Here is a 22496-nt window from a genome sequence, read left to right as displayed (position 1 = left end):
CACTCCATTCGCCTGATCTCTCCTGTTTCATGGTACTCCTCCATGATGGAAGCTTGGTGGGGCCATGCGTTATCATCCATCAGGAGGAAGGTGGGACCCACTGCATCCCTGAAAATGCGGACATACTGGTGCAAAATGACATCCTGATACACCTGACCTGTTACAGTTCCTCTGTCAAAGACATGCAGGGGTGTACGTTCACCAAGCATAATGACCCCTCCCCCCTCACCCCCTCCCCCCCTCCTCCCCTCCTCCCCCACACACACACCATCAAACCACTAGCTCCATACAGGTCCCTTTCAAGGACAGTAAGGGGCTGGTAACTGGTTCCTGGTTCATGCCAGATGAAAACCTGGCAGGAATCACTGTTCAGACTATAACTGGACTCATCCGTGAACATAACCTGGGACCACTGTTCCAATGAAAATGTACTGTGTTCTTGACACCAGGCTTCACGGGCTCTCCTGTGCCCAGGAGTCACTGGAATGCACCTTCCAGGTCTCTGGGTGAATAAACCATGTCTGTTCAGTTGTCTGTAGGCCGTGTGTCGGCTGCGGTAAGGTCCCGAGCAAGGCTACTTGCAGTACTCCGTGGCCGTCTGCGGGCACTGATGGTGAGATATCGGACTTCTTGTGGTGTTGTACACTGTGGACATCCTGTACTGTAGCACCTGAACACGTTTCCTGTCTGCTGGAATTGTTGCCATAATTTGAGATCACACTTTGTGGCACACAGAGGGCCCGTGCTATGACCTGCTGTGTTTGAACAGCCTCCAATTGCCCTAGTATTCTACCCCTCATAACGTCATTAATATTTGTACTTTGAGCCATTTTCAACACACAGTCACCATTAGCACTTCTGAAAACGTCTGCACACTTACCTGCTGCACCGTACTCTGACATGCACCATTACACCTCTGCATATGTGGACTGCTGCCAGCGCCACCGTGTGTTCACCAAAGGTCAAATGCACCACATGGTCATACCCCTAAGGTGGTTTAAACCTGCAAACTGCCCACCAGAGCGTTGTTTCACCATGTATCTACATTATCCTTAATTTATGAGCATGAGTGTAGCTTTCACATTGTTTCTGCATTATGGCAAGACTGTGAAGCCCTCACCACCTTATTCATGAGGTAAAAGAAGGCAGTAAAAGAAGCAAAACAGATTGTTACCTTTAAGAGGGTCTTTTAGAAAAAAATATGACATAATGCCAGTTTGTTCTTAATTTGGACCTTGTGTGTGATACTTTCCAAGAACATAGTGAACTAAGTCTAAATCTGCAAGAGAGATATATTGACTTGTATAAAGCACACAGGAGGATAATGAATTCTCTCCATATTTTTGAAGAAATAATTGAAAATTCTGGTTCAAACTACATTACCTTTCGATAAAGTAAGGAGACCATGAAACTCAAAAGGACCAAACTCTGCAAAAATGAAACACAGTTCTGCAATTAATTAATCTGATTTTTATAAAAGTCTGAAAGAAGCTGTAGGTAAATTCTGATTCAAGGAGATGATGTTGATTTTTCTGAAAGCACCAAGATTTTAAATTAGTGACCAGGAAACCCTGGCAAGCATCTTCCATTTGGTGAAGCTGAAGTTAGGAGCTTAGCCCACAAGATTCACTTAAATAAAAGAGAAACACTTCATGGTTTTTGTGAATATCTTCAAGAAAATAAATTACCATATCTACTACTTCCTCTGAAGCACACTTTGGGCACAATTGCAATGTTTTCCAGAGAATGGAGAGAAAATCTCAAATGACTCTTATAGTTACTTCATCTAGCTCATCTATGCTTGCACAGACAACTTCTGCACTCCTGTTCATCAGGATGATACGGCCTCCTCTCAATCAGTTGAAACCTAACAAATGTGTAGATCCATGGCTGCACCACTTTTGTTATTATGCAGTTGATGGCAAAAGTAAGAAGTGGTCTATAAACAAGGAATGTACATTAGAGAATATATTAAAATAGTGGAAGTTGTTGGAATAACACCTCCTTTGTGAGTACCAGCACCTTTTTTTTTTTCAGAAAAAAATCACTGGTTGTTATAGCTGAACTCTTGTCTGCTAATCTCTTCATGTATGTTGCTTTTGTTCAAGAAACATATCAGTTTATTATAATAAAAACTACTTTTTTTGCCCAAAGCATTAATGTAACAGTCCAAAAACCATTTACACTTCATTAGATCAATTGCAGATACTTAGTTTAAGATATTCTCAGAACACTCAGGTAGAAATTATCACAGTGTACAGCTACAGCAATGTCAGACCAACAGTATTTCAATGTATCTCTGTAACTATTGTTTATTCCATATGTAAAATGGAAAGATGATAGCATAAAGATATCAATATGGACTACTATGCTAGTTTAGAAATGTTTCCATTTAGATCTTAATATTTGCATTTATAGGGAGCAATTATTTCTATCTTTCTGTAATGAATTATCTTAGTGCCTGCAAATGAGTCCAGTGTCTCAAACAATAAACCTCCTCATGGTATTACATGTTTGATTCAGCAAAAACTGCATATCTGGTGGGATTTCATGAAATATAAGGCCTGTTCAAAGAATTCCGGAACATTCAGAATTTTGCACCAATGGCGTGTTAGTGCGAAATGCGGTTGGCATCCCTGCACATGCCTGTACTTAATGTGTAACTGCCAGAAGTTTTATTGTTTTATGTCTGTTAGTTATTGTTCAGTGCTGTACTGAGTAGAACATTGTGTCACACAGTTTGCGAATTTCGAGACGGCAGAGTTAGAGGAGCAACGCATCTACACTAAATTTTGCATGAAAACATTTATAGAGACATACCAACTGATGCAGGAAGCCTAAAATAATGAGTGCTTAAGCTGTACCCAGTGTTGTGAATGGTTCTGAAGTTAAACATGACCCTCGTGCAAGAAGCTCTCTGACGTTTACCAATGACACTCATGTCAGGAACGTCAACAATGTCCTGTGTGCCTATCGAAAACTGACCCTATGAGAGATTGCTGAAGAATGTAACATTTCAGTTGGATCATGTTGTAATCCTGACACTGCATTCTGTTGTGCCTGAGTTCATCCCACGGCTTATTAGTCATGACCAGAAAGACCTTTGACTCGCTATCTGTGAAGAGCTTTTGGTTCATGCAAATGAGAATAACATGTTTCTTAAGAGAATCATGACTGGTGATGAGACATGGGTCTATGGTTATGATGTTGAGACCAAGGTTCTGTCTTCACAATGGGTTGGCAAAGGTTCTCGAAGACCAAAAAATGCTCGTCATGTCAGGTCAAATGTCAAAGCCATGATGATAGTTTTCTTTGATTTTGAAGGATTAGTTCATCATGAATTTGTACCACAGGGACAAATAGTTAATTGATGATACTATCATGATGTGCTGTGGTGCTTGCGAGAAAACGTGACAAGGAAAGGGCCTGAAATGTGGCAAGACAATTCATCACGATAACACGCCTGCACATTCATCCCTGTTGGTGCATGACTGTTGCACCGAAAACAAAATTACTGCACTGCCTCATTCTCTGTACTCTCCAGATCTGGCCCCTGTGGAATTTTTTTTTATTTCCAAAGTTGAAAACCCTGTTGAAATGGAAACAATAGATGAAATAAAAGAAAATTCATAGAAAGTGCTTCAGGTGAACCAGCAAGAGGCATACCAAAAGTGCTTTCAGAAGTGGGAACAGCATTGGGAGTAGTGTATCAATTGTGGAGGAGAGTATTTCAATGGAGCCAATGCACAATAAGTAAAAGGTAAGCATAGAAAAATTTTGTGGATAAAGTTCCGGAATTTTTTATACAGGCTGCATGTTGAATTATTGGGCAGTTCTTCCTTGCATGAAAAATTAAGAAGAACACTGTAGGTCTACATCTTGAAACATTGAGGTATTAGTTGGCGGTCCATGACAAAATTCCACTTTTTTACACTAGTTGGGATTTTAATATGTTGTTAATAACATAAGAAACAAAAGCCTATCATAAAATAGTTTGGATTCTGGCACATGTGACTCCCATGCACTTTTAAACATGTCATAAAATCAATGTTTGGAAACTACTTTATACCACCCAAAACTTTTTTATGCATTATTCACAATATAACACATTGACAGAAAAAGTTAGCAAGCAACTAACTGGGACTAATAACCTCAGCAATGTTCCCGAGGTGTCAAAAAATGTATATGGTGCATGTTGTTTTCTTTGTTTTTCATCATATTATTAGAAAAAAATTATAAAATAGAAAATTTTTGGCATTCAGGCACTCAGCAATGTGGCTGTTCGTGGATGATGCTGTAGTATACAGAGAAGTTGCAGCAGCGTTAGAAAATTGCAGTGAAATGCAGGAAGATCTGCAGCGGATAGGCACTTGGTGCAGGGAGTGGCAACTGACCCTTAACATAGACAAATGTAATGTATTGTGAATACATAGAAAGAAGAATCCTTTATTGTATGGTTATATGCTAGCGGAACAAACACTGGTAGCAGTTACTTCTGTAAAATATCTGGGAGTATGCGTACGGAATGGTTTGAAGTGGAATGATCATATAAAATTAATTGTTGGTAAGGCGGGTGCCAGGTTGATATTCATTGGGGGAGTCCTTAGAAAATGTAGTCCATCAACAAAGGAGGTAGCTTACAAAACACTCGTTCGGCCTATACTTGAGTATTGCTCATCAGTGTGGGATCCGTAGCACGTCGGGTTGACAGGGGAGATAGCGAAGATCCAAAGAAGAGTGGCGCATTTTGTCACAGGGTTATTTGGTAACCGTGATAGCGTTACGGAGATGTTTAGCAAACTCAAGTGGCAGACTCTGCAAGAGAGGCGCTCTGCATCGTGGTGTAGCTTGCTGTCCAGGTTTCGAGAGGGTGCGTTTCTGGATGAGGTATCAAATATATTGCTTCCCCCTACTTATACCTTCCGAGGAGATCACGAAGGTAAAATTAGAGATTCGAGCGCGCACGGAGGCTTTCTGGCAGTCGTTCTTCCCATGAACCATACGCAAGTGGAACAGGAAAGGGAGATAATGACAGTGGCATGTAAAGTGCCCTCCGCCACACACCGTTGGGTGGCTTGCGGAGTATAATTGCAGATGTAGATGTAGATGAAAGTGAAAATAGATGCACAGTGTGCCACACCTTAGTTTTACTGTTTTCTTATTGTAAGTTTTTATTTATGTAACACTTTTTTTTCAGGTTTGATTGTTAAAATATTTATAATAATAAACAAATATATGTATATGTAACACAAGTTTTTTTTTAAATGTTTACAGTGCAATATCACTATTATGAATAACATTCTTATTGAAAAGTCTACAGCAATGTATATTGCTAATAATGGACAAAAAGTTTGTTTGTATAAGGTTGTTTCTGGACATTACATTTTACAACATGTTTGAAAATGAGTGAGCATCAGATGTCCCAGAATCCAAACTTTTTGATAATAAGCTTTTGTTTACTAAGTCGACAGTAACAGTGTATTAAAACATCACACACACAGTATAAAATAGTGGCACTATTTTTGGCAAAGTGAAATATCTTCTTATATGCCTAGAGAGGGAGGGCTAAATGACTTTGGGTTAGTTTTTATACTTCCAGCTTTTAAAGATGACATGATATGTAATGAACTTTTTCTCCAGTCGTCGCTGGAGCAAGGAGCAGAAGACAGTAACTGGAGTAGGGTCACCTGTCTTTGATTATATGGGAGCTGCAGGCAGTGCTGTGAAAACTCCATCTGTTGGTGCTCCACCTTACCAAGTGACTCTTGAAGACAGACTGCGATGGGCTCAGTTAGCAGGTGCAATGGCACAAGCCAACCATTACACTGTAAGTACCCTTCTTTTACTTTACAATGTTGTTTAAAATAAAATATGTTGTCTTATATGTGAATTCATCTCAGAAGATTCATTGCACAAAAACATCTATATTATGAACATCAATGTCTTGCTAAAGAATTACCAAGATTCTTTTTATGATAAAAAACACGACAAGGGACATTCCCAAGTGTAAATAAATACATATCTTTTTGTTTGTCCCAATGTCACTTTTAAAGGGTGGAACATACAACTTGGCATAGTAGATGTAGAGTGAATATCTTCAAAATGATTATATATGAAAAATGTTTTTATTTACAAACTGATGTGTAATTAACATTCTTGAAAACTGCATAATCAACTTTTGTAATAATCTGAATTTTTGAAAAGTAACCCACCACCTTTAATTAATTTTGAAATATGAAAACTTGTGTTACAACATACATAAAAGAAACTTTCAAGTCACATACATCTATGTGTAATAGAGTTGGTTTCTGAAGTACCGTTTTGAAAAATAAGCTGTACACAATGTGGTGTCAGAGTAGTTTCTACATGCCTAATTAAAGTATCTAAACATTCATCATTATTATAATTCTTTGTTTACTTATAGTTGTTGGATATTTTAAACTGATTGTTATTTTATGTTTTTTAGATTACTACTTCACATACATGTATTTTGTTAACTGAAAATAATAAGTAACACCTTATTATGATACAAAATCATTACAGTAATGGTAATCTGTAAAAAAATGCTTAAAACATATCTTTTTAACATCTTGTATATAAAATGAACAAAATTTCTTCGCATAATATACGTGATGGAGAACACAATATAAAACAAAATTCAGCAGGATTCTTGCCTATATAGTCTACTTTGTATTAGCTATATTTCAGTACATTGTTAAGTCTTGGTGAAGAGAATTAACTATATACTAGTGACTGCAGCTTGATTATATCATTTCTCAAGTGGAGATTGACATCATAATCATTCAACAGGACAAGATCTGAAAATCTTCTCACAAAGTTCTTCCAACATTGAATACCATATAGGTCCAATGGCTTTACCTGTGCCATTGAGCCTTTTGGGATCTTGTCCTTGGGTATGACACTCAAAGTGTTTTTTCACACTGAGCCTTGTGACAGCATCAAAACTTGGTAAATAAATTTCTGACCAGGTCAAAAGAAGTGTGAAAGAGGTTTGCTTTTCCAGTGAGGGAGAAAAATCTGTATTATTGTTAGATTATTGGGGTAGTCAATGTGGAGAAAAAAAGATAGAGCATCATACCTGGGGACATTGGACTTGTTTATCTGGTGATCACAAAGGGCTTGACAGCACAAGTACAGCCGCGTGATGTACATGACTTTCAATGTTGTGAGAAGATTTCAGGATGTCAGTCTCCACTTGAGAAACAGTATTATCAAGCTGCAGTCACTAGTACATAATTATTATTCTCTTGACCCAAACTTACCAATGTACTGAAATATGCCTGATACAAATCAATCACCCACAACAATTTGAAATCCTGCTAAATTTTGTTTTGTGTCATATTCTCCATGTTTATTTTATGTGCATGGTGGCATAGCCTATAAAGTTTCCCCCTTGCCATTCCTTGTGTGTAGGGACTCTGTTTTCTTGTTTGCTACTCCATTTGGATTTTATCAGGTTGTTTTCAGACTTTTGGACCACCCTGTAGAGAATAAGAACAGCCCTATTACATTTCCCTGTGGCATGGGGATGGAACTGTGTTATGAATGCATCAGAAAACATAATGGCAGAAAAGTATTCAGAATAAGCAATCCTAAAAGACATAACACATGCAGTCCTCTTCATTTCTGTCTCTATGAGCCAGTTTTCTGCACTTTCTTCTTTTTCAGCAGTTAATATTCTCCTCTGAATTTTGGATCTAACATATTAGGAAGATAGTGAAAGGGTTCTAGAGCTTTTATTGTTACATTCTGATGGGGCCCATTATGAGGACTTTCTAAAAGATCAATTCATATTTCAACAACCGTGCAATATATGTACTGTATGCTTGAAAACCTCTGACAGTTGTCAAAGAAGATAATTGGCATCTTTATAAGTTATAACATTGTCCAAGATTTTGCTAATGTTAGCATGGGCTTATTCAGAGTTATCTGTTACAACCATGTGCTTATGCAAAGGATTCTGATAATTGTGCAAGTTGCTGGTTGCCAGCATAAGAACTGAATTATTTAATTTTTAATACAAAAAAAAACAATAAAATTGCAGTTTAACCCACTGGGTTGAGGTTTTTTTTAATAGCCAAGTTTTTCTCAACCTTGATAGAAACCTGCAGATAGAAAAGCAGAAGCAGATTTGCTTTTATCCATCAATCCCACTGAGCTGAAACAAGAAAAGAACTGCACTACATAATGTCAGTTATGGCTTAAAGTTGAATTGATCTTTGCATTCAGACCTGCTCGCAAAGCAATGCTACTGAAGCACCTCATGCTTCACAAAATGCAATCTAGTGATGATGTGACACAACATCTTACTGAATTATTTGATGCTGTGAACAAGTTACAAGCAATGTATGTTGACACAAATGGTGATTTATTGTCAATAATGCTGCTCTACAGTCTTCCAAATAGCTATGACAGTTTTAAATGTGCTATTGAACCCCATGACAATCTACCAGATGTCAAGACTCTAAAAGTAACAATCTGTGAGGAACACCATGCAAGGATTCAGAAAGACAGCTATGGTGCAAGTGGCATGATGTTTGTTATACTGGGTACTTGCGGCGGGGTGGGTTAAAAAAAATCATTCATCGTATTGTTCAAAATAAACGTCCACCTATCTCAGTTCAATGTCCCTTCACTCTGTAAGCATAGACTTACTAGACGACAAAAAAGCAGCACTGAAGAAAATGCCACCTAATATCTTTCCTGCAAAGTCCGCGTTAACTCTAGCAGTATTTCAGTTCCTGCAATCTCACATATATCTAGATTTCGGGTAGTGATATGGTGCATTTTTTCTCACAGTAAATGTTCAAAAAATTTGTAGATAAGCCTTTTCATTGCTTCTAGCACACATGAAAATGGGCTATCAAGTCCGCATTTACCTAACTAACATATCTATAGTTTTCTGTTCACAGTTCATACAACCAATTTCACATGCAAAGCAGCCAGAAATTTTCACAAGTCCGACCCAATTGATGACGTGATCTCACAGTCACAGATCCACTACTATAAATTGAGTTTCACATTCAGTCCATTTCTGTAGGTTTCTTTAAAAGAAACTGCTCACCAAAAACTCCATAACTGAATACAGGATACACCACCTGGAATTTTCATAAAGGCCAAAAGTTCATACGTGACTAACTTTCCAACAAAACACTCCTGAAACTCCAAACTTTCATCAAACTGTTCGTAACTACATCAGCATTAGTCACAACATGTATTAAATGTGAGGAACTGAATATTCCATCATTTTACACATAATGAGAATCATCACATTTAACATGTCCTTCCGCATTCGGAGCTGGAGAGCGACTCTGCCTCACTCACAGCATATCTAACTAGCTGTGGGTAGGAACTACTTAATTCTGATTGGTTGATCAGGCTGATGGACAAATCAGAATGGTCCTTCGAGATCATTCTCATGGCAAAACTCGCCTAAGCCAATCACTGTTCAGAAAGTAATTTATGTCATCCCAAAATGCAAATACTAACACAATGTTTAATAAAAAAAAGAAATAAAATTAATTTTGAAAATAATTTAGAAAACGATTGCACTTTAAACTGATATTCTGGCTGCCTTCTTACAAAAGCAATCACCCCTAGTCATACATCATCAGCAATGTGGGTAAATTACATCTTTCCCATGTTCCAATTACATAATGTTGTACATAATATAATATTCAATTTTTTCGTATGTCCCACATACACCCTCTCACTCATTCTCATTTATTCACACAACAACATAATAAACAGATACTAGTTTCTTCTGAACTTTTATACTACAAAATGAAGAATAATTAAAGTTTTGAAAATAAAAATCCAAACTAATTGATTTGATATATTGAGAACTCTGAATGATTCCAAATGGTAACAAAAGACAAACTGTAATCATTCCTAACTGAATTTTCCACCCTGAGTGTCGGTTTGGTGGTTTTTAGGCAATTTTCTCAGTCACCAAAACTATTATATGTACAGCTTTGGAATTTGGAGGAGATCTTCTGAATAACAAAAAATAGTATACCAAGTTTGAAAATAATCAGTTAGTATTTAATATGTTTTATTTAGATTCATAGGGGTTATGAATGTACAGTCATTCTAAGTTACACAGAAGCCCGTTCTCACACTGGCTAGTAGGGGCAGATATGCTACAAGTCATGGCTAAGACACAAGTAAGCGGACTCCTGTACGTTCACCGGGCTCCACGTCTAGGTATCTTACCGCAATAAATGTTATCCCATAATAACTTGTGGTGTCACATACTGGTAATCATTCTGCGAGCAATCCAGAAAGTACTACGAGTGACAGTGACAAATGAGAAACAAAAACAAAAAAACAAAAATCAGTGTACAAATGCACCTTTTGTAACAAGAAGGGGCAGAAACAATATGTGTGTTTTTCAAGAAGAAATTAAGCATGCAAGCTTGTCCCAAAGTTTTGTGACTCCAACATTTTTTGGTGCATAGACAGTCACTGCACATTACACATGAACAATGATCCAAAATTGTGCACACATGTGACAGAAATGCAAGAGAATTTAAAGTTTGCAGACAACAATACTACACAAGTAACAACTTAAGGGTGACATTTGCAACACAACCACACCCATTTGTGCCAACTCCATAATGCTGAAAAACACTTTGTACATGCCAAAACTCAGAACCAGACTCATTTCAGTCGCAAAAGTTGTGGACAGAAACCACACAGTGACATTTGAGAAAACTCATACAGTTGTTATATGAGATGTTAATGTTAAAATCAAAGTGACTGCAAACAAAGTTGTTAACTTGTTTTATTTACAAGAAAATAGTCCAAAGATGTGTCATTGCTGACCCGAAAATTATGAAAGGAGAAGTTGTTAACGAATTTGTTGAATTCAAAAACCTAGTTGAAAATCAGACTGGTCATAATATTAAACTTTTTCAGTCAGACAATGGTGTGGAGAAATGCAATGAAAGAATGGAGTCCTCAGAGAGGCAGGAATACAGTGATGCCCAAAAATCCCATACACAATGCAGCAGAATGGTGTTGTTGAACGAAAGAACCATTCATTATAACAGAGGTCAAAAATACTACTTCAGTTGTAAGGTTTTTTTTTTTATTTACTTAGACCATGATCGGTTTCAGACTATCACATGAGCATCATCAGGTGTGATAATTTTGTGCTGCAACTCCAAGTACCATGATGCGGAATATAGGTTGTGGTATACCACCAGCAAGGACAGAGCATGGATTCTCTGTGCTCTGTGCTTGCTGCTGGTAAACCATGTCCTATACTCTCCATCCCGGCACTCATAGTCACAGCACAAAATTATCACACCTGATGATGAGCATACAGTTATATGAGATGTTAATGTTAAAATCAAAGTGACTGCAAACAAAGTAGTTAACTCGTTGAATTCAAAAACCTAGTTGAAAATCAGACTGGTCATAATATTAAATTTTTTCAGTCAGACAATGGTGTGGAGAAATGCAATGAAAGAATGGAGTCCTCAGAAAGGCAGGAATACAGTGACGCCCAATAATTAGGTCTTGGTCTAAGCACTGAAACATGAAAAATCTCCTTACAACTGAAGCAGTATCTTCAACCTTTACTGTAATGCTCAGTTGCAGATGTTCTTCTGGCAGGATTGTTTGAACCATTCATTGTTTGAGTCAGGACTACATCATTTTGTGCCAAAGTCATTAACACAGCAAAAAAATCATTGCTTAACTAATTGACTGTTTGGTGGAACTTCATGTGAGAATTCACTGCAGAGAAAAACATGACCAATGTCATATTTGTAGATTTCATCAGAAGATTAGTCATCCTGGTTAAATTACCAAATAAAGGAAAGTTTGACCCTAAAGTCAAAGAGAGGATTTTTGTAGGCTATTCTGACTATTGGAAAGCCTGTTGTGTGTGGGTACCAGGAGATCATAGCATCATGTGAAGAGATGTAAAGTTCTTTGATCTTTACAGTTTTTAGACCAAACAAACTTACATGTATTTCTGTAAAGATGTACCAGATCGTCACCAAAGAGGAGGGATTAACATGAATTTCTTTGGAGGAAATTTCAGTGATGGTACAACACTGAATCAGTGCCATTGTCAGATGATGAAGCATTCAGTGACTGTGAAGAAGACAGGCTCCCAATCACTGCAGGGCAAGAATTCAATCTCGACAATGACTTATCGTGTGATGAAGACAATAATTCTTCAAGCATCACATCTGCTCAACAGTTTGTGCAGGTGTAGACCAATCAGATATTTAAGTTGATGATACTAACCTAATTCAAATGCAACAAATATCAGTAGCAATAATGCATTATGTTCTCCAGATCATTGAGAGTAGTTTGAGGCTGTAAATGATAAAATCAGGTCACTAATGAAAAATGATACCTAGGACATTGTAGACAGGCCAATAAATGGAAGGGTATTAGAGAATAGAACTGTTTTGAGAAATAAATACAGCAGTGATGGATCTTTGCTGTGGAGACAAGCAAGCATAGTTGCATGAGGATTCAAGCAATGGCCTGGAGTTGACTATGTGCAAACATTCCCTCCAGTTGACAGATTGAAAACATTTGGATTGCTCATGGATTGGTCAGTCAAACTTGACTTGCATGTTTCACATTTGAATATCACCACTGCATTTCTCAATGGTGAAATTGACATAGAAATATTCATGGAACAGCTGGACTTGCTTGTCAAATTCCTACAAAATATGAAAGATATGGAGGAAGTTAAACATATTGTCAACAAGGCAAATGTCATGCTCCATACATTGAAATCTAGTGATAAAGTATAAAAAGCCATTTATGGGCTGGAGCAGGCTGTTCAGCAATGGTATGCCAACTTGAATGCAATTCTAACATCACTTGGATTGCAACTCACAAATTCAGATCCATGTTTCTTTGTAGACAGTGAAGGAAAACATCCCATCTTCCTTCTTATTTATGTAGATGACATTATAATCACTTCATCAGACCCAGGAAGAAAAAAAAAATAAATCAAGGACTATTTATCAGATTTGAAGTAAAGAATCTTGGTGCCATAAGATACTATCTGTGCATCAAAGTGAATGGATGACTGCAAGTCAGTAAGGATTCCATTGGCAACTGGGAGCATTTTTTTATGCAACAGATAGCAGAATGTAAGATTGTACTTACACTGAAGTGCCAAAGAAACTGGTATAGGCATGCATATTCAAATACAGAGCTACATAAATAGGCAGAATACAGCACTGTGGTTGGCAATGCCTATATAAGGCAACAAGTGTCTTTTGCAGTTGTTAGATTGGTTACTGCTGCAATGGCAGCTTAGCAAGATTTAAGTGAGTTTGAAAGTGGTATTACAGTTGGCGCACACCACATGTCCAGAATTACTACAGATTGCCTCCAGGAACACTCTTCTGAGTTTAAACATTTCTGCTGACCACCAGTGTCTCCAGACATGAACATTTTTGAGCATATCTGGGATGCCTTGCAACATGCTGTTCAGAAGAGATCCCCACACCCTCATACTCTTATGGATTTATGGACAGCCCTGTAAGATTCATGGTGTCAGTTCCCTACAGCACTACTTCAGACATTAGTCGAGTCCCTGCCACATCATGCCGCTGCACTTCTCCATGCTCACAGGGGCCCAACACAACATTCCATAGGTGTACCAGATTCTTTGGCTCTTCATTGTGTCATCCACTTAGAGAACTGGTTGGAGCATTGATGTACATGTGCACCAGTACTCAAACTGACATACTTGTGTGAGGATACCGCTTGGATTTAGATCCTATTATTATTTTTTCATTGTCTTTTTTCACCACTCTCGTCTGTATTTATTACAAGGAAGGACACTGATGACCTCACTGTTTATCAGCTTAAACCACCAACCACTGACATGACATATGCTATGCAGTCAATAAGTTAAGCCAGTAAAATAACAATCATACTTTCATTTACTGGAAAGTGCTAAACAAATCCTTACATGCACCAAAGGAACCATAAACAAGAAACTGCCCTACATCAAGGATAAGGAAAGAACCTTTTGCTACACGGATTCTGATTGAGGAAGTTACAACAATGAGAGAAAGTCATATACAGATTACAGTTTAACCTTATCCAGATCATCAATCTCATAGTGTTCATCATGCAAGCAGTGAGCCATTGCTCTTCCAACAACTGAGTACATCAGCTGCACTGAACCAGCTAAGGAAGTGATCCACCTGTCAACACTTATGAAGGAGTTACGTTTATGAAAACTGTCATACATCACCCTGTTCAGAGACAGTCAGCCAGATGGAAAGTTAGTACATAACCCAAGTTTTCACCTCAAAGACTAAGCACATTCATATAAAATATCACTTAATACATCAGGCTCTAAAAGGGCATCTACTAAAACTGGACTATCAGCCAACAGAAGTTATAATGGCAGATGTACTGACAAAGACTCTTCCAGCACCAAAGCATGAGAAATCTGTTGAAGGACTTGGACTTCTTAGAACCACAAATGCAAACCTCAGTTCTTAATTTATAGCTGTCTGTAAAAGTTGAGAGGATGTGTTGAGATTCAAATTTTACTGCCATGTAATATCTTTTAGGTCAATAGATGCCATTAAATGAATGTTTTCAAGTCAGCTGTTAGTAGTTCTGTGTTTTTCTACATGCTGTGAGTGATAAATGAAGTTGTGGTAGAGTGTATGACTCGACAGGTAAATGCCAGACTGACAATCCAAAGGTCTGGGGTTTGATCAAGTACCTTTCTTTCCTCCTCAAGAAAAGAGCTAACCTTTCTGATAGCTTCAATAGTTTTTAATGTGTATGTTGGTAGTATTTGAAATTTTGCCTCCTGTAAGTTATGTTGGCTAGTCAATATGTCATTGTTTTCATAAGTTAATTTTCTGTCTGGTACATACTGTAAGATATAGTGATCACTACAGTAAGAAGTCCTTCCTCTTCACCTTTTTTAAAGTACATATGTTATTTTCTCCCAGCAGCTTGACACAATGAATGCACCTACACGACCATCATCTGCTGTGTTTGGTTATCCAAACCGTGCACCTTCCATACAGCAGTGTCAAACTTCTGCTGCATCACGTGCTATGAGCCTCAAAGGAACACACACTGCAGATTCTAGCAGCAGTGAAGAAGAAGACCAAGTTGATTTACTAGGGAGAAACTTCCATGTGCCAAGACCAAAAAGCAGATCATCTATAGCTGTAAGTTCTAGTTTAATAATAAACCAAATATTTATTAAGTGATTGATATGCATACAGTGCATAGCTACAACAATATTTCAAGGGCAAGACAGAAAGTTCGTGTTTTGGAACTGATAGGTGATTTATAGATAAATAAGTCATTTATCAATCAGTGATGTCCTCATGTAGTCTGGTATCATTTGTCCAACTTTTTCCTCAATTCCATTTCATTTGTGAAATTAAAAAGAATGAAAAATACCCATATACAGCTGCCATAACCTCTTCATCCAATTAAAAATGTTTTGCATCCTGGATGATCTTTGTATGTGGAAATATACTGCCTGACAAAAAGAGTGAAGCATCCAGAAGACTTATCAATCTAAATTCATAAATGCAATGTCACTGCAGTGAATGTAAATGATTTGAGTTGCATTTTTATGTGATTGATAGAACAGCCACCAGACTGCATTAGTGTTGCTTGTATTTAGTGTTGTTATCAGGTCTGGAAGGATATGTAAGTGGCGTGAACAGCTGAGGTGTTGGGTGATCACTGTAAAGGGCAAAGGAATTCCACCTATTTATGTGAGATACTATTTTCAGCATGTGACAGGTTTTGAAATAGGTGTCATTGTGGGTCTCCAGCCAGTCAGCTTGAATTGTACAATATCTGAATCTGTGGGATATTCAGATGTGGCAGTGGCCCAATATAGGGTTGCATGCAATTGTGAGGGCAGGCATATTCATTGTCAATGTTCCAGTTGACCTCATCTGACCACCACAAAGAAGGATCACCATATTGTGCACCCAGCACACTGTAACCCCTTCATATCTGTGTCTGGCATCCAAGAACAAGTAATGGACTCCCTGCAACATTCTGTGTCATACCGCACCATTGTTTGGAAACTAGCAGTGGCTGGGCTAGGGACTTACCATCTGGTACATGGGCTGTCATTAACACCACAACATAAATTACTGTATTTGGAGTGGTGCCATGATCGGGAAGCATAGACTGGTGATGAATAACATCACATCGTGTTTAGTAGTAAATCAAGGTTCTGGAATACCCTGGATGACCATCATTGGTGAGTGTGGCCAATGTTTTGGAGAGACACAGAGGTGTTACTCTGGGTGTCATCGTGTAGGGAGCCTTTGAGTATGAATTCAGATCATGGTTGGTAGTGACTGAGGGAATTTTGACAGCAAGTGGTACATTATGTACGTCTTGCATCCTCAGGTGTTTTGTCTCATGTAGCCATTTTTCAACAAGACAATGCTTGTCTGCACATGGCATGTGTCTCAATGATCTGTTTGGGTGATGTTGATGTACTCTTGTGACCAGCAAGATCCCCAGATCTGTCCCTGACAGAACATATGTGGGACAACTTGGTTTGGACATCAGCTCCATCCCAGTGTCAGTATCCAGGATATCAAGGACCATTTACAACAGCTTTGTGACACCCTTCCCAAATGAATCATGGCATGCATCCAGACCAAAAGATAACAAGTCTACCATACTTAAGCATAAATGGGTACACAAACTTGAATAGAAATTTCAAAAAATATACACAGATCAGTTTTCTCTCAGTTTCATTAATCTCTCCCGAAACACAAAAACACAATATGTCTTCTTGTAGCCTTCCAGGCAGTATTTCCAAATATCTGAAGTATGTATCCTGTTGTAGACCATCTGTCCTCTGAACTACTCCACTTAGGATGAAACTGACAAGGAACAACATTTGAATTTTCCTTCCTATGAACAGGTCAATATCAGTTGTTCCTTTAGTACAGGGTGTACATAATGTCCGAGAACACTTTCAATTATTTATTGCACAAGAACTAAACATTGTACAGATGTATTTTGAAGAGAAACTTGAAAAGTTTTTTTTTTTACAAACACTCAATATGCGAACCATGAGTGACCAGGCAGACGTCAATACATACAGTAATCAAATTCTTGCCATACCCGTCCCAGCATGGCATCGTCAACTGTCATGGCATCATCGTCTGTGGCAGTTGCTTCCCGTATTGTCTCCCGGAGCTCTGCTACATCACGTGGTAAAGGTGGTACATACACCAGATCTTTAATGTGTCCCCACAGAAAGAAGTGAGATCTGGTGATCGGGGAGGCCATTTCACGAAATAGCTGACCTCTTCTGTACCACAGCCGATCTATCAGTGCGGCAGCTCCGTGTTTTTGGAACTAGGGCTGACTACCAGAAAATTACCAAACAACATTGTGGTAGTATATATGAAAAAGAACTTTCAGGGTTTCTCTTCAAAATGACATATGTATGATATCTGCACAATGTTTGGTTCTTGAGCAATAAATAACTGAAAGTGTTTCCGGACTTTATGTACATGCTCTATATCAAAGAACCCACTTCAAACATCTGTCTGTGTCTTTTTTTATATCTGCTAAAATAGGTACATTAATCACTGTTATCTGCTCTTGAATCACTCACTTAATGTATCAAACACCCTATCAGCACCCTGTATGGTTAATTTTCAGCCATAACTCCACAAACATCTTTACTAGAATTGAGTTGCACTGGCATTTTTAAAGATTTGGGATCTTCCATATTGAACCTCTTCACCAAGTTTTGGAGGCAAGTGAACTGACTAAGGAAGTTTCCTGTCTCTTCTCTGTATATCAATCCCAAGGAGGGTTCTGGATCACTAAGTTCTCTTATCCAAAATTTTTTTTTTTTAATTTATCCTAAACATCCGTTTGTTTGATTTTACAATGCCAGCACACAGAATATCATCTACATGAAGTTTCAGGTAAATATTCAAGTAATAAAAGCTCAGAACATAGAGGTATCTATCAACTTCAGATTGCTGAAAACTAATTTTCTTCATTTTATTATTAAGGTTACTTTCAAGTCCTTCTACAAAATTTATATATTTGATATAAATTTATATAAAATCTCTGTGTAGGAATGCACTTAAGCCATAAAAAAGCCACATGTGTTCATCACACACAGAAAAGTGTACAGTCTTTGATAAATAAATATGCCTTGTACCTTTCAATATTTCTGGATGCATCTCACTGCACTCTGAGTATTCATTTGCTTGAAGTAATGTGTAAGTGCATGTCCAGTTAGATGCAAGACACTCTAATTTATCTTACTCTGGAAACCAGTTTGTCTAATTCTTCTTTAATTGCCTTTGTCCATTCTCCTCACCATGTCAAAATTCTAAATTAATCTTCTCCATGCCCTTCTGCATTCAAACTCAATGCAGCATAGATCTCCAGGTATCTAAGTTTGATTATTATTATGTTACTTTATCACAGAGATTCTTTTTAACTGATTTCTTTTGAAGTTATGAGCTCTAGTTTTCCTTAATCTGCCTGCTGAGTTTCCTTGAAATTGGTTTTATTTTGAAGTCCTTGATTTCTACTTTGTTGTTCATTATCTCATCCATTTGAACAGTCTCTATGACTCAGTTATCATTAGTTCATCCATAAAATAAAAATTTTGTCTTCTGCATAAATAGCTTATCTTCAAGGAACAATTTTATGTTTTTCCTTATATGAGAATCTGTAACCTTCAGGGCAATAACTGGTCATGAAACACTTAATGACTTGATTTAAAATTTATGAGTCAATAATAACTTTGGAATGTTCCAAATATATAGTTTTTCATAATTTGACCTCCATCCATACCATCCTATTGCCAAAATTTCTTCTTCATATAAAGCATAAATAGGATTAATATTAATGATAAAAATGACTGTCATTATGGCATCTGACCATAATTGATTTCTACATTCACCTCCAAGAATCATGCTGTGAGAGTTTTCAATGACTGTATGATGTAATCTTTCGGCCACTTGATTTTCATGAGAAACCAAATTGCTGCCCTTTTCTTTGAAGTATTTCTTCATCCCATTTTGAATGTCTTCAAGACAGTACAACATCTAAGTGTGCTGATTTTCATATTAAAATAAGTAGTAGCTATTCCATAAAATACTTTTATTGAAGAATGTAAACTTAAGTACTGTAAGATGAGTATGAGTATTAATGAAAGTAATTATATATTTTATTCCATTAAAAGACTCATGTATTACAGGACCAAGCACCTCCCTGTCAGTCAGATAAAGTGATCATCTTGCTGGTAAATGAGAATGAGTATGCAGTACCTTCCATGCAGCTCACGTATTTGCTTTTAGATTTGAAGACTTTGCTTTTTGTAGACCATTGCTTGAGAGTATGCACTTCAAATCCTGTTTTGCTTATCTCCTTTATAATTTCATTACAATTTAGAACTTAGTTGACTGACTTTTCATAGTCAATGTGATAACCACCCATTTCTAATTTATTTACTACAAGAACATCTTTTATTTTTATTCAGAATTTCTTTCTGCAAACAGCACTTTCAACATTGATTTCTCCAACTTTTTGCACTAACATAGGCACACCTGCTTTAGCAATTTTATCTCTTCTTGGATCTTCCCTTAGTTTAGTTTAACAAATAATTCATCAGCTAAATGTTCAAATGTTCAGTTATCCAGTAACTACTCTTCTTAGTCATCTGAATAACTCCCAGTATCATTTGGTAAAGAAAAATTGTTTTCACTTCCATTTGTTTCTGACAATTTGTGACTTACATTCCCTGTCATGAAACTTCCTGGGGGACTCAAACTTGGGAGCTTTGTCTTTCATGGACAAGTGCTCTATCACTTGAGCGATCCAAGCATGACTCATGACCCACCCAAATAGCTTTGGAAACACTCCCTGTCATTTTTATGATATTCTTTTAGTCAAACCTTTTCTTTTGTGGTGGTTGTTCAACTGTATCATCTTGATAAACTCCAAAATTTTAGTTTAAGGTCTTTTGACAAAACATAAGCTCACTTAAGAGAGCTTCAGCCTTAAATTTCCAGCTGTTCAAGTTTGTGCCATTAAAGAAAAGTATCCTATATTTTTTTTTCATTTCCTGTATCATTGTTGTACGTTACGCACATCAAATAACATTTGGCTTTCCAAAAGCTCCATAATCTGCTCTGAGAACTATATTTTTGAACTTAGCTCATTCCCATACAAAAATGTATACCCTAGTCTGACAAGTACTAATTTTTTATTTCAAAACCATATTCACAGGTCAACACAACAGGAGAATAACTGACAAATGTACCAAAAAGAAAAAGAAACATGTACAGAGACTGTTCATTATAAAACAGTTATGAATCTGTTCAATGTATTGAAAAACAGGAACAGAACTAATCATTTCCACCACTTGTATTTATAGCAATTTTTCTCATTTAATCTGTTAATCACTTTTTCTGTACATAAAAGATGCTGTGTAAAAAATGTATTGCAGCACTTATACTCTTAAGGATTAGTATACTCTGAAGGATTCGTTAATACTATTGAGCCACAGTACACATGAATGCTACTGAAGATGTCCTGAATATTATATTTGCATTAATAACAGAAATCCCTTTTTGATAGGTTCTTCCTTTTCAGGAAATGTTTTCAAAAATACATTAATAATTAATTGTGAGTAAATTTGCTTGTAAATTGCAGATTTCATTTGTTATTATGTTTGTTTCTCTGTGTAAAAATTTCAAATTTTCCTTGTTTTAGAACCAAAGTGGAATATATTATGACGTTGAATATGAACCAGAGGACATCTACAGCACAAAACATCCTCCTACTTCTATTCCTCTCAGCACATACAGAATGGGTCATCTGCCTTATTATCAGAAATAGCTGATGTAAGGGAAAGGAAACAAACCTGATATCAACATGCTGATTTCCAGCCATGATATGCTGCTATGTGTAGAGTTTAATCTGCACTATAAGCTATGGAACATTATTTATCAGTCTACAGACTGATACTGTCCTTCAGTATTATTGTACATTCACTTTTGTAAAAATATTTCATTTCTATGTGTAATGAAGTAATAGATGTTGAAAACTGTCTATTATAATGTTATGGTGTTAATGAGACTGTGTAAGCTGTATAATGAAATTATATATGTAAGTTAATAAATCTGTGTTTAACAATACAAACACTATGATCAACACCTTGGTAACAGTAAAGAATCAGTGCCTTTCTGCTCAATCTTCTGAGTATTGACTAAATGAATACATGTTTCCAATGAAAAGAGCTATAAATATTGGAGTGGGGAGGCTTCTGATTCTGTCTTGCAATTAAGTGCAAACATGTTCATAGCTGCAAAACACGTCTCAGAAAGGCTGCAGAAAATATATTATTGGTAAAATTAAGTTATCTGCAGTGAAAAATTTGTTTCTGATGCATATTGTTTTAGTTCAAAAATAATTTTGCTGTGTTTCAGGCAGCTGTTAGCTGTCATAATGTACTTTCCACTGAAGATATTTCCTTCTGATTTTCGAATGGTCATGTTGTATTATGATTCATATACCAGATACAATCTGCACATTATTTACCACATCATCACCCCATGTTCAAATTTTTCCATATGTAGGCAACAAGAGCCTCAGTCGATTTTTGTAATTGGTGTTCATTCTATAATTTTTGTGACATATTACCTATTTATAGCTAATGAGCAATCCAGCTGTCATCATTCTCATCATTCTCACAGTTATTTCAGCAGAAGTTAAGCCTGATTTGGCCTGTAGTGATACAATGAACAAACCCATAGGTTGTTTAAAGACACTGTCAAATGCAGCTGAGTGTTGGAGAAGAGTGATATATTTGATAATATTGTATGCTTGAAGTTACAAATGTCTGTTGTATTATATATATTATAGCTGAATGTTCGTGTATGTGTACAAACATGTGAGTGAAACTGAGTAAACTTATTTGTATTTAAAAAATAAACTGAGTAACATTATTTCCTTAGTCATCATCCATAAACTCTGCTTTAAGCTTTCAGTATTAATTTTTGTGTATGATGTTTGTTTCCATATCTTTTATCCAATAAAATTGTGTTAAAGGTTATAAGAGTGTGGACAGTTTCCCATATATGCAACCATATAGGCGGCCATATAGTGTTTTTGAGCATGGAAGTTATAAACAAAGCATGTGATTATGAGGTTGTATTATAATGGTTATGAGTTTACACAAGGAGAGCATAGTATTCATTTAGAGATCTCCACCACAGACACATTACTAAATTGTTTTTTTATGTAAATCTGGTCACATTTCCCATTTAAGCTTAATTTAAATGATGTAATGCTACTACTGAGAAACAGATTTTGTGTACACACATGCAGAGATAAAGTGAGGCATGTAAGGGACAGTACCTCTATGGATAGAGAAATAATTACATAGCAAAGAACAATGCTGCATGTGTAGTTACAAAACTTAACAG

At 36.8% G+C, this 22496-nt stretch overlaps 1 protein-coding gene across 2 annotated transcripts in view; it reads left to right on the top strand.

Annotated features, from left to right (window-relative positions):
* LOC126248761 (mucin-6-like) overlaps window positions 1-21994 on the top strand; it is a 292688-nt gene extending 270694 nt beyond the window's left edge. Inside the window, exons 13-15 of one of the 2 annotated variants that reach the window (XM_049950115.1) lie at window positions 5641-5827; window positions 14991-15212; window positions 20782-21994. In XM_049950115.1, the coding sequence (XP_049806072.1) occupies window positions 5641-5827; window positions 14991-15212; window positions 20782-20907 (535 nt within the window). In that variant the 3' untranslated portion in view covers window positions 20908-21994. Of the gene's footprint in view, window positions 1-5640; window positions 5828-14987; window positions 15213-20781 lie in introns of both variants that reach the window. The other variant, XM_049950114.1, reaches the window with a different exon arrangement.
* Window positions 21995-22496: the final 502 nt, after the last annotated feature.

The sequence above is a fragment of the Schistocerca nitens genome, chromosome 3, assembly GCF_023898315.1.
Source record: "Schistocerca nitens isolate TAMUIC-IGC-003100 chromosome 3, iqSchNite1.1, whole genome shotgun sequence".
Lineage (NCBI taxonomy): Eukaryota > Metazoa > Arthropoda > Insecta > Orthoptera > Acrididae > Schistocerca > Schistocerca nitens.
The sequence above is the reverse complement of the archived record's forward strand: the minus strand, read 5'-3'. Positions and strand labels throughout refer to the sequence as shown.